General features: G+C 37.9%; 2 protein-coding genes across 5 annotated transcripts in view; one reads left to right on the top strand and one right to left on the bottom strand.

The window, feature by feature from the left end:
* The window catches only part of LOC126483741 (casein kinase II subunit alpha), a 75,839-nt gene extending 59,729 nt beyond the window's left edge, over window positions 1–16,110 (bottom strand). For 2 of the 4 annotated variants that reach the window (XM_050106877.1, XM_050106874.1), the window contains exons 1-4: window positions 15,850–16,069; window positions 15,174–15,351; window positions 14,989–15,100; window positions 14,455–14,667 (exon numbers count right to left, since the gene is read on the bottom strand). In XM_050106877.1, the coding sequence (XP_049962834.1) occupies window positions 14,455–14,667; window positions 14,989–15,100; window positions 15,174–15,268 (420 nt within the window). In that variant the 5' untranslated portion in view covers window positions 15,269–15,351; window positions 15,850–16,069. Of the gene's footprint in view, window positions 1–14,454; window positions 14,668–14,988; window positions 15,101–15,173; window positions 15,352–15,579; window positions 15,818–15,849 lie in introns of those variants that run through there. The other 2 variants (XM_050106875.1, XM_050106876.1) reach the window with 2 other exon arrangements.
* Window positions 16,111–16,743: 633 nt separating this feature from the next.
* Window positions 16,744–19,193, top strand: part of LOC126484171 (protein tamozhennic) — a 63,507-nt gene continuing 61,057 nt past the window's right edge. The window contains exons 1-2 of the mRNA XM_050107578.1: window positions 16,744–16,789; window positions 16,878–17,172. Of these exons, the coding sequence (XP_049963535.1) occupies window positions 17,049–17,172 (124 nt within the window). The 5' untranslated portion in view covers window positions 16,744–16,789; window positions 16,878–17,048. The remainder of the gene's footprint in view (window positions 16,790–16,877; window positions 17,173–19,193) is intronic.

Below are 19,193 nucleotides of genomic sequence, written 5' to 3'. Positions count from 1 at the left end.
CAAATCTTTTTGATTTTACATCAAAGACCACAAATTCTTTCAAGATATAACCCATTGTATTGTATACGAGAAGAAAGTTTGATACTGATCTGAAGTTCCTATCACCAAATCCAAATACATGTTAACATACATCAACTTCTAAATGTATGACAAAAAGAAAAAAAAGTGAAATGGAGCTCACATGTTTACAAACTTGCTGTTGGGGAACAAGTTACATTGGCCATTTTTTATCACATTATGACAATTCTACCACCAAGGCAAGGACGAGATTGAGATCAGACTTCTTCACAACATGAATCCTACCGCCACTGAAAAATGATCTCTTACAGAACTCAAATCTGCACAAGTATTGCTCTGGTAAATTAATACACAGAGGAGGGGTACTTCACAAGAAAAATGAAATGTATGCATTTCTCTGAAAGACTACATAGTACTAATGGGAGTGTTGCAAGATAAAAGAGAAGTGCTGATGCTGAGTACTTGCCACAATGTCGATGAGTGTTAGAGAATATGCTGTGGCTATGAAACAAGTCCACAATCAACTGCTGTCCCAACATGCACAAAAGTAAAAAGCAGGTAGGTATCATCACATTGACAGTTATGGTTTTGTAACAAGAAACACTGAAGTGTTGGAAAAAGTACGTTGTGGATGCTTGAAGTGTCTGTAGAAAAAAAAACCATATGAAGACGTTGTTGAAAGACAGGTGAGGTATGAGCGGCGGCAAATTGAAATTAGCGGAGATTGAGGCCTGGCAGATAACGAGAAGAGAGGATATACTGAAGGGCAAGTTCCCATCTCCGGAGTTCTGACGGGTTGGTAATGAGGATCACCCTGTGGCTAAACATGCCTTGGAGCACGGCCAGCACATCTTGGCACAGTGCTACGCCGTCCGGGTTATCTGGATACTTCCCACTAACACCAACCCGTCAGAACTCCGGAGATGGGAACTTGCCCTTCAGTATATCCTCTCTTCTCGTTATCCGCCAGGCCTCAATCTCCGCTAATTTCAATTTGCCGCCGCTCATACCTCACCTGTCTTTCAACAACATCTTTGCCTCTTTACTTCCGCCCGACTGACATCTCTGCTGAAACTCTTTGCCTTTACAAATGTCTGCTTGTGTCTGTATATGTGTGGATGGATGTATGTGTGTGTGTATACCTGTCCCGCGCAAGTGTATACCTGTCCTTTTTTTCCCCCCCTAAGGTAAGTCTTTCCGCTCCCGGGATTGGAATGACTCCTTACCCTCTCCCTTAAAACCCACATCCTTTCGTCTTTCCCTCCCCTTCCCTCTTTCCTGATGAGGCAACAGTTTGTTGCGAAAGCTTGAATTTTGTGTGTATGTATGTTTGTGTTTGTGTTTCTATCGACCTGCCAGCGCTTTCGTATGGTAAGTCACATCATCTGTATATATGAGAGACAGAGAGAGAGAGAGAGAGAGAGAGAGAGAGAGAGAGAGAGAGAGAGAGAGAGAGAGGGGGGGGGGGGTATTCATATCCGCAGGTAATACTAATGAAATAAGTTGTTGGTAAAGTTCACAGCAATGTACACAGAAGACGTACGAATGTATTATCTACAGACAGCGAAGAAAGGCTAACAAAAGGATGTAACAGTAGTTGTCTTCCTTGACAAAACAAAATATTTTACATGCACCCAACAGAAAACACCAGACAGGCATAAAAAATTTAGATCTAATGACTGTTTTGAAATGTGTCACACTTTACAAAAACGTAAATAAGAAAATAAATAGTTTATAAAGAACCTTGAGCAACATTTTTTACTAAAAATATACAACTCATAAAAGCAAGACAGCCAGCAATGTATGGTGGCTACCACTGTTAGCAAAGCAAGAAGACCACAAAAAGTGATTCAGTGAAAAATCTATTCACACTAACATCCATTAGGTATTCCATGTATCAAAATAGTTAGCATGAAACTATATAGCATTATCTGTTAGTAAAAAAAAAATGGGCATCTATTTCAAGGAGTTACCACAGTTTATTCTCGGCACAGGTGTCTAGCTATGTATACATGCTGTCTCACATAATACATATAAGAGAACCAGTTGTCATCAAAGCTCAGTGCTAATGGAGCCAGTTGAGGTACAAATTTTCAAACAATGTGCTTAAAATTCCATATCATACAATAAACAGCAAGAGGAAAGTTAAGAGGCCATCAAATGTAACCTGATTAAATACAATGTCCGTTCAAAAAATTCCGGACCACTCAATTTCGAGCCAATGGTGCATGGAGCGAGATGAGGTTGGCGTACCTGAACATGCCTGTGTTTAATATGTAACTGCTGAAAGTTTCATTGCTGTATGTCAGTTATTGTTCAGTGGTGCATTGAGTAGAAAGTTGTGTCGCACTGATTGTGAACTTCGAGATGGTGGAGTGAGAGGAGCAATGTGTTTGCATTAAATTTTGCGTGGACCTCAAGAAAACCTTTACAGAGACACGCCAAATAATGCGGGAAGCCTATAGACTCTGTTATGAATGGTTCACACAGTTTAAAAATAACTGGACGGAAGTCAATGACGACCCTCATTCAGGACGCCCTTTGACATCTACAAACAACACTCGTGTCCAGGAATGTCAATGAAATTGTGCAAGCCATTTGAAGACTGACTGTCCGATGATTGAAGAAGAATATAACATTTACGCTGGATCATGTCATGAAATTCTGACAGCATCTTGGAATGCATCATGTTGCTGGCAAGTTAGTATCACATCAAAAGTCAAGACCAGAAAGATCTTTGCCTCGTAATCTGTGAAGAGCTTTTGTATTGCACAAATGAGAATGAGATGATGCTAAAGAGAATCATAACTGGTAATGAGATGTGGGTGTACAGTTAAGATGTTGAGCCTACCGCACACATGTTGTTGAAAATGCAAATAAAGATTTTGGTAAATCATCATATATGTCTCCCTCACCCTTCTCCTTATATACACGTAATAGACGTAAGATATCTGTTAATGAACCTGTATTTATTTGGATTAAAGGTAAAGGTACTTGTGAATATGTTAAATTTGTTGGAGATTGTACAATGTATTTTCACAAATAAACTGAACTGTAGCGTAGCTTAAAATTGGACAAGGGTACATCTAGAATCTGTCGACAGAGTATGCAACAGCATGTTACGTCAGCTCTCCGAGCGCTTGACCTTTGACCCCGCCGATAAGGCGGCGCTACGTCATCTTGGCAGCGCGCCAGCCGCGGACTTAACGCACAGCGGACGGGCGCACCTAGTACGTCTAGTGCGCCCGTCCGGGATAACTCGCGGCTGGCACTGTGAAATATTCTAAGTCACTTATTTGGCGCCGCGCCAGTGCGCGGCTATAAAAGCGAGCGCATCCCGCGGAGCGGATCATTCGCGCTGCTGCTGCTGCACAGGCAACTGCATTGAATGCTGCCAAGATGCCTTACAGAAGATACCGTCGTCGTGCAAGACAGACAATGGATCAGGAAAGGTTCTCAAAGACCAAAAAAAAGCTCGTCACGTCAGGACAGGTCAAAAGTCAAAGCCATGCTGATAAGCTTTCTTTGACTTAGAAGAATTAGTTCATCACGAAATCGTGCTACAAGTACAAACTGTTAATCAATGGTACTACTGGGACCTGTTGCGACGTCTGCGAGAAAATGTGAGAAGGAAACGGCCTGAAAAGGGGTGATAAAATTCCTGGCTCTTGCATCACGATAATGCACGCACACATTAATCTCATTGGTGCATGACCACTGCACTAAAAACAAAATCACTGTGCTGCCTTGTGCCTCTAGACCTGGCCCCTGCGGACATCTTTTTTATTTCTAAGGTTAGAAACCCTGTTTAAAGGATGAAGATTTGCAATAATACACAAGATAAAAGAATTCTCAGACAGCACTTCGTACTTCATGCTATCCAACACAAAGTATATGAAGACTGTTTCCAGAAGTGGAAACGGCATTGGGAGCAGTGTATCCATTGTGGAGGAAAGTCATTCGAAGGCGACCATGCACAATAAGTGAAAGGTAAGCGCAGAAAAATTTTGTGGGCAAAGTTTCAGCATTTTTTAAACAGACCTCATATGTACTTCATGGAGTGCAATAGCAGCATACAACGCAATGGAGACAGATTCAAGAACATATGAAAACAAATTATGTTGCTGTTGATGTTTTGTTTTGCTGGGCACGCAACTGCACAGTCATCGACAACCAATAAATTATGTTGATTTCTCATATTCTCAAAAAATAGTCAAAAGACAAGTTCTCAGAACAGTTTAATCTATCTCAATCACAGTGATACTACGCACAGCTTGCCATTTCAATTTCTGTATTGATGGCCAGCTCTTAAGTAGTAGTTTTCATGGTTGTTAGAACAGATTCATAAACCCACAAAGAAAGAGCCTAAATTACACAAACAAGTGGCAATAATACATTGTTCAGACACAATAATTGTTCAGCTGTACATAAGTAACCCTCTAAGTACACTACACCTGGGTACGACTGCCACAAGGAAATCAACTGGGACCTAGTTGAAATTATCATAAAATTAATTTGCAATGATTTATGGAAACTGCAAAAATACAGAGGCTCTTTTCACAATGACAGTTCAATGCAACATAATATGCTCTCAATCCCCTCTCCCCATAACGAGTATTAATCTGAACATCAAAGTTTGCAGTACCACTTGCCCGCTTTGACTCTTAACGTAATTGTGTGTGTTGGCACGGCATATTGGAAACGCATTGTGTTTGCAGAGGATATGTTGGAGCACATGGTGGCATGCTCAAATGTGAGAGGTTTATGTTTGTAAATTGTGTGTGAGTGCTGTTAGTGTTTCACTGAACTTCTTTAGTGATGTTTGTGAGAATATTGGAAGAGTTAGTGCCGATTTGTTAGAGTGTTATTTTGATGTTGGCAGTTACATGCAATACACTCATTTTCGGATTGGGTATCATTAGTGCAGTATGTTGTAAAGTCTGGAGATATAGTTTTATGTCTCATTTTGTTAGTTATGGATATGACAACTAAGTTCGTAAGTAGTGCTCTTTATGCCACAGAGAGTGATGACATGTTGACCACAATTAACTTTCTACTGTTATTTGGTTTAACTGCCAAATATGTGAAGTGTTACATTTGTGGAGAAGGTATGAGAGTGATCAAAGCTACTGCATCTTGGATCATTGTCCATTGTGTGGTGGCATCGGCAGGGCAACACATGGCATTCTATATAGAACTGTTCCTGGATTGCTAAGTCTAGGCCTCTGAAGATTGTGTGTGTCGACATAATTTTGCTATCGGTAAATTTGTGTGTTGGCTGAGTGATTAGTTAGTATATTTTTATGGTTTTTTTATTGCAGTATGTATGGTAGGCATGTTTATTTGCATAATTGTGTTTGATAAATCTAAATTTTTATTGAAATTTTGGGTCGCGTTAAATCATGGAGTTTGTTTTACCTACATTGGTAAGGTTAGGTTTTCGATATTAGTTGTATCGGCAAATTCTAGTATTGCAGTACTGTGGACTTAAGTTTTAGCTATACAGGTCAGGTGAAGTGTTAATACTGTATTTTTTTGAGTGGTTTTGTGGACTGATCTATATAGGTCTAGTGAAACTTCCAATACCAGTTATTTCAACTTTTTCATTGCATTTTGTTGATTGCTTGATTTACCGGTTGGTACTTGCTTTGATGTGTGTTCATTATTAGGACTCTATTTAGTCTGTACCACCCTAATTCTCACAATTGTCTCTTTAGCTTCACAGTGTTTCTGCAATATAATATTCTTCATATTATTTGTGTCTGTTCAGGTCTAATAAGTGACGCCATGGTCATGTATTGTATAAGCATGAAACGGGGTGTCTGCCATCCTGATGAATCATTGGTCAAAGCTGACAGTTGGTACCGCAACATTTAGTTTTGCCTAGATTTTGGAGAATGCACTTTAATACAGACAACCTAACTGCTGAATTACATCTACATACATACTCCACAAGCCAGTATTGTGAGTGGCAGAGGGTACACTTTACCACTACTAGCCATGTCCTTTCTCATTCCACTCTCACAGAATGAGGGAAAAACAACCGTCTATACGCCTCGGTACGAGCCTTAATTTCTCTTATCTTCCTGGATCTCACGTGAAATGTACATTGGTTACAGTAGACTCATTCTGCAGCCAGCCCCAAAAAACAGGTTACCCACATTTCATCAATTGTGTTACTCAAAAATTACATCACCTTCCTTCCATGGATTCCCATTTGGGTTCCTGAAGCACCTCCATAATACTTGTTCAAATCTACAGGTAACAAACCTAGCAGCACACTTCTGAATTGCTTTGATGTCTTCCTTCAATCTGACATGGTGTGGACCACAAACACTCTAGCAGTACTAAAGAATGGGTTGCACTGGTGTCCTATATGCTATCTCCCTTAAAGGTGAACCACACTTTCCCAAAATTTTCCCAATAAACAGAAGTTGACCTTCACCTTTCCTACTACAATCCTATATGCTCAGTCCACTTCATATCACCCTGGAACATTACACCTAGGTATTTGATAAATTTAACTGTGCTAAGGAGCACACTACTAATGCTGTATTCAATCATTCAGGGCTTGCTTTTCCTACTGTTGTGCACTAAATTACAGTTTTCTACATTTAGAGCTAGCTGCCATTATTCACACCAACTAGAAATTTTGTCTAACAAGGAGAGGTCCTAGTGGTGGGGAGCAAAACCATTTTGATGGTGATGTAGACAGAGACCAAGTATCACACCATTCAGCCATTTACCCTGGTGGACCCTAATTTACAACTGAGAAGAGAGGAGAAAAACAGAATTTGACATGATACTCAATAGCAGTAAAAAAAGCATTAGGTTAGAGAGTCGTAGCGTGGTGTAATGGGTACGGTGAGGCCTTCATGTGCAGGTCGTGGGTTCAAAACTTGTTGAGCACTTTACATTTTTGATTTCCAAATCATTATCGAAATGTCTTTGATAATTTTTTAAATCAATTATTTAGATAAAAAATTTCATTTAATTTCTATCCCTATCACATAATTTTAATCGTATGATTTTTATTACTAGTTTCTTTTTTATCTTTATATCATCCTCTTTCCACTCAGAATCTTTGTGAATGACTAATTATATTTATCTCCTGTAATATTAAGTATTTGAAATGCCGATCTACTGGTTAAAAAACAAAAGACAAAATAATCTACATTGATTGTGCAATCATGTCAAGAACTATTCTTCCATTACAAGATTTGCATTTTTTTATGTTAATTATGATACAGACAATTAAAACATAGCCTAAATTCCTACTGCACTTTGGACAAAATAACACAGATAAAGATTTAAACGAAAGAAGGGACTATACGCAACACGAAATTCAAGCAAAATGAGAAATGGACATCATGGAAAAATATGATGACAAAACAAAAGAAATAAAAATGAAACACACAAAATTAACTAATATCACCATGGTTATTTACACATGAAAAATAATAACAAAAAGAAGCTATTATAATGATCAAAATTATGTGACAAAAGAATAGAAATAAAAAAATGAACTGAAACCAACTAATTGAATAAAAATAATGATCAAGTCATTTCAATAATAATTTAAAAATAAACACTGTAATATCTGACTACATTCAAACCTACAGCCTTTTGCACCAGAAAGGCTTACCCTATGTGTTGCACTACACAACCAGTTAATATGATGCCACTTTTTTAAAATGCTATCTAACAAGATGCAAAATTCTGAATTTTTGTCTCATCAATTGCTCACAAATGAGAGTCCACTAAAGTGAATGGCTGCAGGGTGACACATCTAATGTCTTAACCTACAATACTGATGGGTGACTTAAAAAAAATATCCCACTGCTTGTATTGTCATCCTGTATCACCCTAAAGTTGCTCAACAATGACACCTTCCCGTTAACGCAGCACCAACAGCAAACAGCCACAAATTGCTACTCACCATATCCGTCATTCAGACATACAGAAAATGACAGCAGTCCTATCACACTTAAGTGGTGCACTCTTGTATCTCTGATAAACACTCACTGTCTACGCACCAAACCAGGTTTCGTTAGTTAAGAATGCTCATGAGCCAATGACATCTGGGTACCTGTTCCATATGCTCATACTTTCGTTACAAATCTGCAATGGGGCTGTGTGTCCAATGCCTTTCGAAAATCTAGAAATATGGAATCTGCCTACTGCCCTTCATCCATGGTTTGCAGGATATAATGTGAGAAAAAGAGACCTCAATTTCACATTACTGTTTTCCAAATCCATGCTGATGAATGGCCAGTCTGAATATGTTCAAGATTTTCACAGAAAATCAATATTAAGGATATTTGTCAGTAATTTTGCAGGTCTGTTCTTTTATCCTTCTCATATGCAAGAATCATCTGCGCTTTTTTTCCAGTCGCTTGAGACTGCGCAGGGTGGGTGAGATTCACAATAAATGCAAGCTAAGTAAGGGGCCAATTCTACAAAGTACTCTTAGTAATACTGACATGCCATTCCAGCCAGACGTTTGGCATGTCTGTCTGATTCTCCTGCATGAACAATTTCTTAAATGTAAAATTTAAAACTTCAGTTTTTGTTTTGCTACCATCTGCTACAACACCAGACTGGCGAACAAGTGACTGGATAGAGACCTTAGAACCACTAAACAATATTAGATTGGACCAGAATTTTCTTGGGTTATAGACAGGATCTGCCACTAACGCATGGAGGTATTTCAGGCATTGATCTTTTTACAGCTGCATTAACTTCTGCTCACTTTTTGCTACTGTCGTTTGCACACTCTTTTGAATAAAGGGTGCAACAACCTTTGCTTCCTCAGCATTTTACCAACATTGTTGTTAAACCATGGTGGACTTTTTCAGTCTAATCCACTTACTCGGCAAATACAATTTACAATCTGTTTAAACGTTGTCCGTAATTGCTCTATGTCCACCATAGTGGAACCAAATGTTGTCTAAGTGGGGTCTAACAACTGCTTATCTGTTCTTTCTAGCAGAAATACTCTTCTAGCTTTCTTGACTGATTCATTAGCTTTAGTAACCTTAGTCACTGGGATGAATCATCGTCACTAATCCCTATCTGCATTGACGCTGTCAATAAGGCTATGCCTGTTTGTAGCTATCAGGTCTAAAGTATTCCAGTTGCATGTGGGCTATGAATCAACTGACGTCCCCATCGTACTCGGTAGGTTCAAGTCACTTCCAACCAACAGTGCAATTTCTGGGTATTCCTGATCCAGTCAATACACTGTAGGTTAATGTCACCTCCAAACAATAAGGCACTGGCTGGGTATTCCTGAGCTACTGACCGCAGACTTTCAAAGAATGATTAAACTGTCACAGCAGAATTGGATGGTTGGTAAAAACTTACAACAATTTTATTTCAGCTAGATCTGTTATACATTAGCAGGTAACTTCCCTGCCACATTCAAATTCAACCTCAATAGACAAAAATATTGTCAAATGCAATGAACACTACCCCTCCTTGGCTTCTAATCTGTCTCTTCAATATATGTCCTATGAATCACTAATATCATTGAGCTTTCTACTTCAGGTTTCACCCAGCTCTTGGTCCTGAGAATTATTTGGTTGCAAGAAATTTCATGGAGGGCAGTAAATTAAAAAATTGTTATGAACACTTCAACAATTTACTAAGCAAATTTTGACAGTAAGTATCATCACTCTGAACATGGTTTGGTTTCAACATGCACTCCACATGTGCTCTGCCACCCAAGGAGCTGCTTCCTTTGAGTAGTGCACTCATCTATTGAGGGATGTCCTAGATTCCTCATATAACAATGCAGAACCAGATATCTGCAGTCAGGATCATAACTGAGTTCACAGAGCTTTTGGCTGAGACCCACAAACTGCTCCAAACCGAAGGCCCCCAATGAACTCTGAGAACAGTTCCGCAAACTGCAAACTCTGCTTGCACCCAGCGCAAGAGCCCAGCAGCCTTTGCCACTTGCACCAGCAGCCTGTACAACCTGAGGTTGGCACCAGAACCGAAGTGACATGCACTGTCGGTGTCGACATGAGCCACAGCTTCAGACAACTGCACCCTGCATGCTTGATAGCCGCAGACAAAGGTCTCCACATCTCTGATAAGAGTGCCCCCGCCCCCTCCCCTGCCAGACATGAGTGCACATTGATTTTCGTTCTGGCCCTGAATGATATTTCCCTAAGGAGGCACCATAACACACCTGGCATTGGAGCTCCCAGTATCAGCAAACCTCAGCCCCCATGTGCCCGCTTGAATCCTGCTAAAGGAATGGCCATCTTCACTCACAGACCAAACAGGCGAGGCCAGATGACCAGCCTTCACATTCGCCCTCCATCTCTAGCAACACAAATGCATTACCGCCCGCCATTCATTCTGCTGCGAGGGCAGATCTAGCGTATCAGGGACACTAGGAGGCACTTCGGAAGTAGAACCACGGGCAAAACAAGCAACACATCCTTAGGCAGTCGCCTGAAGACGACAGATAAAGCCAAAACCAAAATTACATTCAGCTGTTCACGAATTGTGGCCACCACCTCTTGTGTCTTCACACAACAGGCACACACCTTACCCATCCTAGTAAAAGTAGCTTGAGAATTGACTATAAAAGCAGATAAAACCCGGAAGTGCAACTTGCTACCCTCCTGCCATTATCACCAATGGTGGCTGACGCCTCTGTGTAGCCAGCCGTTCAGAAGAAATATCAACTGCGCTACAGACTGCCCGATTCTACACTTTACTACAACTTCAAAAATTCATGATTACACCTCAAACAGAAAAATATGCAAAAAAATTGAGAAGTATACTAAGAACACATAGTAAGATCTAAATATGTAACTTGCCACTTTGCAGGTATGTACTCTTCAAGTCTGACTTGCAAATGTACCCCCAACAAAAATTGGCTGACAATCGTTTGTCACATTGAAACAACAACTAAAATCAAAACTACGTAGCAAACTTTCAGAACAAAATAAGTATAGAAGAAAAAAATTGCTAATTGAAGCGAGCAAACAGAAGCAACATATTTAAAAAATTGTGTTTACCAAATGTTGCTTCAACTTGTGAAAGGAATGGGAGAAACTTTCCAAAGTAACATTTGTGTTGCCTTTTCTCAATATTTTGCCTGTCTTGTCACTTCGTAGGTGAACAGCTCTTTTCTCACACTTAACATATTTAAATTTTCTTTATATGCTCCAATTATGTCTTTTTAATGTAAAATAATTGGCTCGTGGTGTGCGGGATGACTACAGTGCTACACAGTTGCATATACCTATAGTGTAATGTAAAACATGAACCTGCATTTTATTATATTTCACTAAAAAGAATACATGTCAAATGCACAAAACATAACAGCCATTGATTTTTCCTTTTTGTTTTGCTTTGGGGCACAAAACCAACTAAGGTCATGAGTGCCCAAAAAGCCACTGAAACGTATAACTATGTCGCTGCAGAGAGCTCAAAATATTGAATGTGAATTAATGCACGCAAGTTGTGTATATGTAAGCCAAGGGAGGGAAGGGGTGTGGGAGGAAAGAACAGATACTAGTTGAATATTTCTCTCAATGTTTATGTTTACAATTTTGTATCAATGCAGCGCATGGACAAAGAGCTGCTATTTCACTTTTACAAAGAGCACAATTAAAAATTATTGCATCTCAGTATTCAAACAGTAATGCATTACCAAAATATATTTGTAGGCTTTACACACCCACACTTACTTGAAAATTTACTCTAGGTGCCATTTTCAAGACATTTCTTTCTTAATTCCTAACAAGAGTGGAATTTCACTAACAATTAGAAAATTAGGGGAGGAGCTCATGCAATAATGTCAAAAGTAACTGTTCCTGTAACTAGTCCATGTTTTACTATTCAATCCTCCTGTTAACCAGGGAAAATGAGAACTACTCTAATTGTTCCATTTAAATACCTAAATGGTGGACAAGTGCTTGTAGACTTTGACAATTTATTTCATAACACTTCAACAGCAACCAATTTAGTGAACAAATTAACCAACTTCCTTGATTATAGGTGGGTTCTCACAAAAATTTGCCTTCCTACTTCTAGATACAAACATGGCATATTCCAATGATCGATCTCTCTCTCTCTCTCTCTCTCTCTCTCTCTCTCGCACACACACACACACACACACACACACACAATGCCAGTATTTGCTCTGCAATACAAAATGAAGTGAAGAAGAATATGAAAAACATGACACTGTGGTCAAAAATCTTTAAAATGCAAGTAAATGATTATGAAAAACCAGCACTGACAAACGTTTCTTCTCAATATTAGAAACTAAGTATTAACAGTAATCACACCACTGATTAGGCTAAGTTACTATCCCCAATAATAAAGGCATTCGTGAAACACATGAAAAAAAATATTTGTTTAACTTTCTCAGACAAATCATTTAGAACAGTTTTGTACTTCTACAGACCCAAGATGTACTTTCTACTGTGCCATAATGTTCGATGAAAGTTATATTTTAGAAAGCCAATTGCGCTTTCCAATATTGCATGGACGAAAATATCTGGCTATATTACTAATCAATTTGCTACCACAAAATTCATTTGGTATTCACAGTTAACATTGTTTCACATACTCTACCAAATTACCACTTTTCAATGTAGCTGAGACCTAACTCAGACTGCGATACAGATTAATCTGTCACCACAATCAATATTAAGGGAGCAGTAGGGGAGGGATGTTCCAGTATCACACTTTAACCCAACATTCTATGCAATTGCCAAATTTATAAATTTATTGCTGACACAATAACTTTGTTTCAACTGTCATCCCAATTTTAAGTCCCATAGTGAAATAATAAGGAAGCAAAAAACTGGGATTACACTAACTGGGAACAGATGAAATGAAACTGTTAAAAGTAAGAAAACGAGGCATGTAAAACTGTGTTCAGTAAGTAAATGCCTCATCTCATTATTTACAAGCACTAAGACAATTGCTAAATGACAATTGTCAATGCAGAGATGATAAAGAAATACTGATTATACAGGACACTATATCTAAAATAATACAACTACCAGACAAATCATTTTGTCAGTAAATCTTTTTCTCAGATCAAGTAGTGCCCCAATTAATTACCCACATTGGAAAACAAATTTACATACGAATTATTTTTAGAACTTCAGCCCTTCATCAAAATCTGAATACCAGTATCTTTCAAACTGGATACTGTGACAACCTGTATGTAAAAAGCTATGTTTATAATCCAGCAATTTACATGCTCGCAATAATTGAAACAATGGTATGCAGAGAGATGGAATATCTCACACAACCGATGCAACAATGTTTTTTCTACAAATGCATTCACAAAAGTGGCCAAATCTCTATACAACAACAGTTGAATGGAACACAGGAACATTCATCACAAGGGTGACAGATTATAGGATTAAATTACAAATTAAGGATGAAAAATATCTGAGTAACCTTTCTACATTAATATAAGAAATATAATTCAAAGTATCAACTTAATATTCATAGCTCTTCCCTTACAATCAAACTCACTGATGAAAAATTAATCATTCTGATAAAGTCTACAGCACCAATGATCCCTGACAAAAAATCCTCTTAGATGAAAACGTCCACAGCCGCAAATGGTTACAAAATTACATCCTAAATTCTCAGTATCCCATTAATAATACTCAAATAGTGTGATACACCCAGTTTAACACGGTATCTAGGTCTCATCCTCAATATTTCCACAGTCTAGTGGGATGCTATCTGTCAATGAAAAAGGCCTTAGGCAGTAAAACAAGAACAATCTACAGGATCATTGAACAGTAATCACATGCATAAAATTTATGATTACAAGTTTCATTGTGGCCTATTATGCAATTTAGAATGACTATAAATTTTAATATTAACAATTTCAGTGTGCATTGCTCTTTAGAAAACCACGTCAATCAACAACGAACTTTCTTGCATTACGAGTTACATTATGTTGTACTCTTCGGTCACACTGGCTAAACTTGACATGAAAGCCAAACACACACAAAAATATTAGTCTAGCGCAAGCTACATCTCCCATAACTATTGCAATCCCTCCACAATTACACAAGCCAGTGAAATCACCAAATACAGCCAAACTGTTCAGCATTTTCACATCCCACAATAAACAAAAGCCACAATACAGGTGTAACCTTCAAACTCCCCAATCATTTCCACTTCACTGCAGAAGCTACATATGAAAATGCTCATAGATGCAACTACCAACTACATACACACCTTCAGAGAATCAAACCACTGCTGAAGTTCCATGGAATCAAATGCAAAATAATCACAATCTAAAATGTTTCGTTCACTGAGCCTCAAGTATTATGAATGTCTGCTGCACAACACATTTCCTGCAGTGCTCAATTTCCTCACCACTAAGACTTGATGTTTCCAATGAGAAGTGTACACATCCTAATTTCTTACCTTCAGTAACTCGTATAAGTAGTATCTGATGTCATAGTCTGTTAATGTCTGATATAACTGTTTGAAGTCCGTGTTATTAACATGTTCAAATATGAGGGCAGGCGTTCTTGAAACTGGATCTTTCACAACAGCTTGTAAGGTGATGATATTCGTTCCACCTCTCAGATTCTCTAAAATCTTTATCTCTCGTTTTATTTTCTTCTTTTTCACTGGCTGAAAAAGTAAACAAACATCCACAAAATGAACACGCAACTGGCAAGAATATTTTCTAAATTACTATTATACTTCTTGCGTACAGCTAGCAGTAAAGTAATAAAGTTTAGGAAATGGACAATAGCTAGCGTACACAAAATCTATAAACACTAAGAAATGAATGGGAGATACAGGAATAGTGTACTCATGAGAAAAGACGATGAACATACTACGTGATTTACAAACTTGGGATTTACGACACTGTTACAAGTTAATGATGTTCCTCCAATTGGAGCAATAACATTTAACCTAATTCAAAATTATTACATATAATCCACTTACTTTCAGAATTTTCACGACACACTTTTCACTGTTTGTTACATTGATGGCTTCAAACACTTCACTGTATTTTCCACGGCCAAGCTTCCGTACTAACTGATAGTCATCCTGCTGCCTAAAACATTAAAAATATCAGGTAATAATGAGCGAAACATACCGGTATCGCGCGCAGTAAACAAAAAACTTACCCCCAATCCACTACATATGATTCATAGTCCCAATACTCTCGTGGTTTATGAGAATTTACATCAGCATACACACGTGCCCGACTAGGGAGAGACATTGTTGGGACCCAATGGATTTGGGCTCTCGAACAGCTTACACCTTTTACAACGCTATCCGCAACATATGAATGCAATAATGTTCCTGCAACATATGCATGTGAATACCAAAGTGAAATAGCGTCGAAGATTTGGGGTAAGCCAATTCATTTCATTTAATGTATACAGTGTATATTCTGCGCTACATGATTCCTCTAAACAGAAATTTATCTAAGGTTAAGTTAATCTCTTGCAGTGTGTAAACGAAGCGTTAACAACAGAGCTTTCCGCCTCATCTTAACTGAAATGCGCATCTGATCGTCTTCGCTCTTACCTAACCAAAAATTACTCTTATCTGACAGATTCCAGACGCAATCACTCCGTGATACAACAGTAATTCCTATTTCTCATTTACAGCAGTTATCGAAGTCACTCATTAACATTTTGCAGTAGAACTACTTTGGTCGATAGCCCACAATTAAGAGACAAACCCATTTGTTAACTGAAGCAGCCACTGCCCTCCCATACCATCAAACGCCATTACTTGCGCCGTATCTCGTATTCGGTGGTACCATACAATATCCAGTACACCTTAACTTCCTACCTAAAACATTCCGGATCAAAATCTTGGTGCACTTATTAATGTGGAGACACTACACAGCTCAACAGTTACAAAATAACCCAAGAAAATTATCGTGTGTCCAGGGCACAGTCCCGTATTTAAAGACGAACCGGCTTCTCAAAGAGTAAAATCCAAGATGGCTCCTCACATCCCGCCACGGAAAACTGGGAAACGAGGTTCGGTGCACACATATCCTTACGTCTCGCCCAAGTTCTCTTACTTACAGAATTAACCGGTAGATGTCACTCTAATAGCACCTTTGCAAATCTATCCATAAAGATATTCCTCGCAGTCCTTACACAAAATAATTACAAAGATGTCCATAATCAACGATGCTCAAAGAGATAGAGTTCTATTTTGTCTCTTCACCGATATTTTTACTTCGATAAGCAAAGAGGCGTTTTATAAATTATGTTAGCATTCTAGTACAACTCAGAAATTTGATTGTTTACTCACCAACACGATTGTTGAAGGTAGTTATTATTTACGTTACAAATCAGTTCGCCGGAAACACAAACGTCTGCTACCTGTAATCATGTGTTCATAGTTCTAGGTTTAAGATAAGTTAGGACTCGCGAGTAAACCGAATGAATTCTACAGGTCAGGTCGAAGAAACTGAAAATGTGCTAGTATAAATGCAAAGATGTTCTTCCTAAATTAGTTTGGATTTCCACTCGCATAGCCTTTTGTTTTTGTTAAGTACAGTGATATTGCGAAAGCAAATTGTAAACGGTTCTAAATTTTTATTTACCACTTCGTTCAGGTTATATAATCTGAATTGAAGGGCTCTGTCCTGATTTTACTGATTCTTGACATGACATAAAAATTATGACAAAATTTTTTAGATGGTGGACTTTGTGTTGGCAGCACTGCTAAGGTAAATATACATTTACAGGTGTAAGGGTGTATAACAATGAATTTGGTAATAATGTTTTTGTTTTTATTTGGAGAGGCGATGTTTCTGTATGTCAGTGGTAGTGAATTGAACCTTGATTATTGTTTTATTGCAGTAAATGCCTCAAAAGGAGAGACTATTTTGGTGGTGTGTCTATTAAGAAATGGAATTTATTTTATGCGTGGTTGCAAATTCCTTCTGGCTGCGTATGGTCGCAGTAGATGCTTTTGGAAAATGTTAGAAGATCCTCCCACTTTCTCTGTGGAGCCGGTTTTATTTCCTGATAATGGCAGATTTTTTACTTCATGATCGTGTGAGGGAGCTGTGGATGCAGATTGATCAGTTACACCTCAGTTATCTTCAAACGGATGAAAGCTTGTATAAGTTAGAGCAACGAGAGAAACTCGAAGGTAATATTTAATAAGCCACCCGCCTTAATAAGTTTTTGTATTAATCCAACTGAAATGAGGAGATGATAGTCTGGCTTCTTTAATGATTTAGAAACCCAAAGAAAATTACCCGTTACACGCATTCCGCACAATATCTCACTCGCTGCACGTTTTGTGCTAGGCTAGATAGTAAAAAACATGTGTAGTCATATGCCAGATCCCACTGTAACGCGCACTAACACTTTACAATTCAGCCCATTGAAAGGGAGGAAACACAGAACAGGCAGAAAATATCACTGGTGTGTTAACATCTTTTAACAGAGCACAGAAAAGTGGAACATATTACTAATAAATGTATGTATGCAATAACCTGTTTCCTCTCACCCCACCCCACAAGAGGGAAGTGTAGATAATTTTTCCTTCTAGCAGTGTGTTGGTGAATATCTCAGTTACTCTCAAATTGAAGAGGATTTCATGAGTTAATAAATGTACTGCAAAGCTGTGGTTTATTTTACAGCTGTTTAAAAAGACACCTGCAAGAGTTATGTTCGTGAACTCCGCATACCATTCTAATATTTTATTTTGTTCAATGAATACATGTTGCCTTTGTGAGGAATTATCCCACAATATCATCCCCTAGGGTGGCAGTGAATGAAAATATGCGGAATGTATTAACTCAGAGATTTGTGTGTCAACTCCATGGTTTTTCCAATAAGTGTTCATTGATATACATACGAAAGAACTTGAAACATTTTACCTCTTTATGTAAACTAAATCCTAATAGGTGGGATATATTGGATAGTAAATATCTGGCTGAACAGGTATAAATGGTGTTTTTAGTAGAAAAGCAGTTTTAATCCAAATTGTGATTGACTTAAGTATCTCATTAATACTCAGGTGGGTGACAACGCTTATGTACATTGCCTTCTCAAAAAATTTGGAACATTATGTTAGAAGAGCTGTAGCTGATGACATCTGTGGAAACATTTTTCTTAGGGAGTTATCGGAATGTTGTGTATTTCAATATGTCTGGGGAAAATACCATATTAATAATGTGACTGAGAATATAAATTATAGGACCTTTATTTTTCAGTCTCTCAATGAATATTTTGCAACTTCATACAAACTTTTACTTCTGAGAGTTCATAAAATGTAATACTGTTTGTAGTATGAAAGTGCTTTGAGATCGTACCTTTCTCTGATGATTCACAAAAACATTTAATACCTCTTCAACAACTCATAAACATAATGGCAGCTTTTAACATGACATTGACACTATACCTAATATGTTACCACATGTACATTATAAAAAAATAATATAGATGCAAAATAAATATTGTCAGTATTCCATTCTCATTCTTTTTGAGTAGATGTGGTGTTACATGCCACACCATCATGATGTTACAGGATGAAGTCAATATGCAGTGTCAGTAGGTTCATTTGGCCTGTATTTTGTAGAATTCGTTTTTTGTTATGGAGGTACTTCGATACATATAGTGGTCTAATGTTTCCTGAAAGACCTCCTAGTATTGTACTTAATTTATTTTTAGAAATAGCCAAAACCTTATTAAGAAATTTTTCATTTAGAACTGGCACTAGCCTCATTGTAGACATTAACCTAGTCAACATTCTTTTGAGTTTTCCTGTAAAACTTTGTAGTTGTTTTGCTGTTAATCACTCTCATCATTTTCATTGAGTGTTTGTGCATTGTACATGTAGTTAAGTTATGGAATATTACTTAATTGTCCATAATGATCTGATATTCCATTTACCACAGGATAGGGGTCTATTTGTTTAATTTCTGTTTGTTGTATAAATACATTATCTATCAGTGCACAGCTCTCTTGAACTACTCAAGTATTGAAATTTACAATATTTAGAAACAAAGTTAAAGGGTACCTCATTGGCTTCTCTTGCAGTTTATCAGAATACTTAAACACAGGAATGTGAATTCCCAATGACACTAATATTTATATAGAAGTAAAGGAGACCGAATTGTAGAAGCATGCTCTAAATAGTCCCGTCTGCTTCACCTGGTCCTC

This window comes from Schistocerca serialis, chromosome 6 (genome assembly GCF_023864345.2).
Source record: "Schistocerca serialis cubense isolate TAMUIC-IGC-003099 chromosome 6, iqSchSeri2.2, whole genome shotgun sequence".
In the NCBI taxonomy this organism is placed as follows: Eukaryota; Metazoa; Arthropoda; class Insecta; order Orthoptera; family Acrididae; genus Schistocerca; species Schistocerca serialis.
Note: the sequence above shows the minus strand (reverse complement) of the source record. Positions and strands in the feature narration are given on the sequence as shown.